General features: G+C 38.2%; 1 protein-coding gene across 1 annotated transcript; it reads right to left on the reverse strand.

Moving 5' to 3' along the window:
• Positions 1–2,476: 2,476 nt before the first annotated feature.
• Positions 2,477–4,247, reverse strand: LOC145617275 (cytochrome P450 736A117-like). Its single transcript, XM_081671972.1, has 2 exons — positions 3,273–4,247; positions 2,477–3,154 (listed from the first exon to the last, which is right to left on the reverse strand). Exons 1-2 carry the CDS (start codon positions 4,218–4,220, stop codon positions 2,585–2,587), a joined length of 1,518 nt encoding a protein of 505 aa, XP_081528098.1. The 5' UTR covers positions 4,221–4,247; the 3' UTR covers positions 2,477–2,584.
• Between the last annotated feature and the right edge of the window lie 422 nt (positions 4,248–4,669).

Consider the following 4,669-nt stretch of genomic DNA (forward strand, 5'->3'; position numbering starts at 1 on the left):
TTAGTGGGTTTCAGATCTGATTGGTGGGGTTGGTGGCGTGGGTCTGGTAGTTTCGTGGGTTGGTGGTCGTGGGTTCCGTGGGTTGGTGGCGTAGGTTGGTGGTCGTAGGTTGGTGGCATGGATCTGGTGGTTTCGTGGGTCGTTGGGTTGGTGGCGTGGGTCTGGTGGTTTCGTGGGTCTAGAACTAGGGATGTCAGTGGGGCGGGTCAAGTAGGAGACCCGCCCCATCCCCGCCCCACTGGGGCGGGGATGGGGATAAAAACCATACCCACCATGGGTGATGGGGCGGGGGTGGATTTTAAGTTGTACCCGTCCCATCCCCGCCCCGCCCCACCCGCCCCACTTCATACCCGCCCCATCCCCACCTCATACCTACATCTATATATCTTTTAAAGCAAAATTACATACTTTTATACTATTTATAAAATAATTACTTGAAATACTAGTACAATATTAATCTACTTTGTATGACACTTATATTATACCACAAAAATGTGTGTAGAATGTTTTATTTTATAATTCGTATTAATTATGTAAGATTTTTTATTTGAGATACGAAGATTAAGTGGATCTTGGGTGGGGATTAGGCGGGTCTTTGGTGGGGATAAGGTGGGGATGGATATCCAAGTGGGGGTGGGGCGGGGATGGTTTTGGAGTTGTACCCGGTGGGGCGGGGATGGGGATGAAAATTGGACCCGCCGCGGGGATGGGGATGAAAATATTAGGTGGGGATGGGGATGGGAATGCCAACATCCGCCCCGCCCCGCCCCATTGACATCCCTATCTAGAGCCGGTCGTTTTCGGTGGTGTTGGTGCCTTGGTGGTGTCGGTGTGTCTAGATCTGGTAGTGTCGGTGGTCTAGAGGGGGTGGAGGAGGGGTTTTGGTGGTTTCGTGGGTTAGGTGGGTGGATTTGGTGTGGTGGGTCTGGGTGGTGGTTGTGGTGTCGTTGGGTGATTGTGGGTGGTTTCTGGGTGGTTTCGTTGGTGGTTGCTTTTCGTTGCGGGTGGTTCTGGTGGCGTGTGTGTTCATTGGTGGTGGTGCTGAACTTTTAGTTATTTAATTAATTATTCGCCCTCTCTCCTTAATTACATTATTAACATACTTTTACTTTTTATTAAACATGCTTAAAATCTTTTGACTTGGGAACTGTGCAACCCCCACAACAGATTTTGACCATAAAAGATAAAACACTCACCATAGATGGCGCTGTTGCCATATCTCTGCAGTCATAATACGGTCTTCATGATTACCTTGGTTGCTTTTGTTTAAGAATTAACAATAGTACTCCGTAAGTTTTTCTGCTTAGATAATGCAGTGTATAAGGTCACCATAGGTTAGCCTGATTATTTGAGGATAGGGAGAGTGGAACCTGTGGGTGAAATCAACTGTGTGGCTCAAGGCCTGACTTAAGAAAGGCTCTTGATTAAAATCCCTGAGACTAGGTTTTTCATTAAAGTCCCTACTTGCTTAATAATTTCTGTTAATGTGTGGTTGTTGTTGTGAAGTGCTTATTATACATCTGCAAGTTTATTGTACTTTTTTTTTTTTTTGAAACCATATTGTACATTTAATTTTATGGACCAAAATGTGTCAATTGTTCAGAATTATTATGGAAAATTGGATAGTAGGACATTACTCTCTGCCCTATCATTCTTACGAGTTCAGTACAAGTCCTTAAATGAACCTGGTTCACACTAATTTATTGTGGACCACTAACATTAGAGAAACTATGATTGTTTTATTAATAAAAAAAAAAAGTCACTATAATAAAATGAAGGTTAGTATGTTGAAAATAAAAGTCATTTTGGTAATATATAGGCTTTAAGAGGTTAATTTTTTTAATGAAATATTTTATAAGGTCAATATTAATAATAAAGGTCACTATGTTAAATTAGGGTCATAACGTCGTACTTCAAGTTCACAATAGTATTAAATGTTATACAACTTTTAATAAAGGTTACTATGTTAAAAATAAAGGTCACTATGTTTAATATAATGTCAGTTGCGTGTGTATAAACCTCGGATCCACAATAATATTATTGTGAACCAAGTCCACGCAAGTATTTCTGCGAATTCAGATAGTATCAAATTATGACAATGATTTGTCATGACAATTTGAGAGCTGGAAAATTTTGGCACGATAAGAACAGTTTCTTCGCCTTGTAATAATTTGGGGTGATATTTATCATCCTCACCACAAAAAAGTAAAAATTAAAAATTTAAAAAATAAAATGGTGAGAATTGCTTCATGTAATTATTTTATAAGGAGAGAAATAAAATTTAAAAAGAAAAGTGGTCCCAAAAAGTTGCCAACGTGGGTTAAAAGAATACAAATTTGTATTATTCAAAAAAAAGGATTAAAGTGAAAGTGAGAAGAAATCCATGGAACATCCTTATACGGAAAGTGGGAAGAACTTTACGGGACAAAGGAAGTACGAAGTATTGATGTTTTGCAGTTATACACTTACTTCAATATGATGGACAACAACTATTTTTTGCTGGTTATCTTAACTTGTTACAATATGAGACTCACAGATCAACTAGTCCAGTTAACTCCCTTTCATAATTTAGTAGCATATATAATTAATTACTGATAAAGATGTGGAGTTTTTCAGACATATCCATTGTTTCACCGTTGACTCCAGCAGGCAACTTCCAATCGAACTTGTGCACAAGGTTTGCTAACACTAGCTTGATATTAGCTATCGTAAATGATATTCCTGGGCAAATCCTTCTTCCCCCTCCAAATGGAAGTAGCTCAAAATGCTGCCCTTTGAAATCTATTGAAGAATGCAAGAACCTATCAGGACGAAACTCCTCAGGTTCTTGCCAAGTAATGGGATCTCTCTGGATTGCCCAAACATTGACAAAAACAAGAGTCCTAGCAGCAATGTCATAACCATTTATCCTTACTTCTTGGGTTGATTCACGAGGCACCAGTAATGGAATTGGTGGATGCAGCCGTAGAGTCTCCTTGATCACTGCTTCTAAGTACTTCATTTTCTCCAAATCATCCTCAGTTATATGATCTTTGTCACCAATTTCTCTGACTTCTTTTTGCAGTTCTTTCATTACTCTAGGATTCCTCAAGAGCTCTGTCATTGCCCATTCTAATAAAGTGTAAGTCGTATCAGTTCCTGCTGCAAAAGCATCCTGCATAAAAAGGATCAACATTGAGAGCTCATTCATAATCTTTAATATCTCTGTTTCTTATTTTGGTGAAAGGTAAAGTTATACTGTTAGTAAAGATCAAAAGCAAGAATGTACTTACCAGTATCAGAGCTTTGATGCTCTCTCTTTCAAGAGTAAAACCAGCTGAATTTTCCTTTTGAACTTCAAGTAAAACGTCTACAAAATCCTTAGTTTCATTATCGTTATCATTGTAATTCCCTGTACTATCTAAACGATCCAAGTGCTCGTTGAGTATATCTTCCAATAGCAAATCGAAACTTTTTGCAACTTTTTCTAATCGTTTATTCATACCATTGAATTTATTCACCCAAGCCAACCAGGGTATAAAATCTCCAACATCAAATACTCCAAGCAGCTCCGCAAACTCCTTTAAGACCTCCTTGAAATCAACATCACTTTGCTGATTTCCTCCATATTTTCTTCCAAATGCAACCCTGCATACTATATCATTCGTCAAGACCACAAATAAATCACTTAGATTTATAACTGATGTGTTATTTTGCTGAATCTTTTGCATAAACAGAGCTGTTTCTTCATCTCTTATACCTCTGAATGACCGAACTCTTCTGTTGCTCAAAAGCTGAAGCACACATATACTCTTTATTTGTCTCCAATATTCCCCGTAAGGAGAAGCAGCAATATCCATGCTGTTGTAAAGCAGCTTATCTCTAATGCTAGACTTAGGCCTGTTAGAAAATACAGCATCATGTGATTTCATGATTTCTTTTGCTACCCTTGCTGACGAGACTATAAGTGTAGGTTTTTTGCCCAAGTAGATGAGCATAAGCTCACCATACCGGTCAGACAAAGCCTGGAGAGAGCGGTGAGGGTGCACTCCCAGTTGGTGAAGATGTCCTAGAATTGGCAATTTTGGAGGAGATGGCGGTAAGTTTTGGTAATTTGAAGAGTTGGTGGAGAGCCATTTGTAGAGGAAGATCATGAAGAAGAGTGAGGGGAGAAGGAATAAGAGGGGATGAGTGTGAATTGAATTTAGGACATTTTCAATCATTTGAAGAACACTAGACATGTTCTTGAGCTCTACAAGTTTACTCAATAATTTGTGTGTTTGATGGCTAGCTATCTCGATTATTTAATTTAAGTGGCCATTAAGGTTACCTTGCATGGCTTCCGATCCCTACGTCACTAAATTTTGGCATATTAGGGCAATAACAATAACAGGTTTGTCTTCATACAATTTTGAGGTTTGTAGTTAGACAAACCCATTGTTGTCGAAAAAATTATTAAAAAAAAAAAATAGTCACTACTCCCTCCGTTACTTTTCATTGTTTACGCCTTAACTTTTGTGGTCAATCTTTATAAATTTTGACCATAAAATCATAAAGCTCATTATAATAAACATGAAAATCATATGATGTAAAATCTGGTTAAATTTAGCTAAAAAATTATTCTTATCATATTAAATTTTTAGAATTGTTACTTGTATTTTATTGAATAGCTAGATTGGTGGTTAAAGAT

The sequence above is a fragment of the Chenopodium album genome, chromosome 26 (genome assembly GCF_948465745.1).
Source record: "Chenopodium album chromosome 26, dcCheAlbu1.1, whole genome shotgun sequence".
Lineage (NCBI taxonomy): Eukaryota > Viridiplantae > Streptophyta > Magnoliopsida > Caryophyllales > Amaranthaceae > Chenopodium > Chenopodium album.

Bases quoted from the DNA above. Each gene is read 5' to 3' on its own strand.
- LOC145617275 (XM_081671972.1), bottom strand. From the start codon at position 4,220: ATGTCTAGTGTTCTTCAAATGATTGAAAATGTCCTAAATTCAATTCAC. The intron at 3,155-3,272 runs GTAAGTACATTC...CTTTTTATGCAG, and splicing joins GCATCAAAGCTCTGATACTG to GATGCTTTTGCAGCAGGAAC.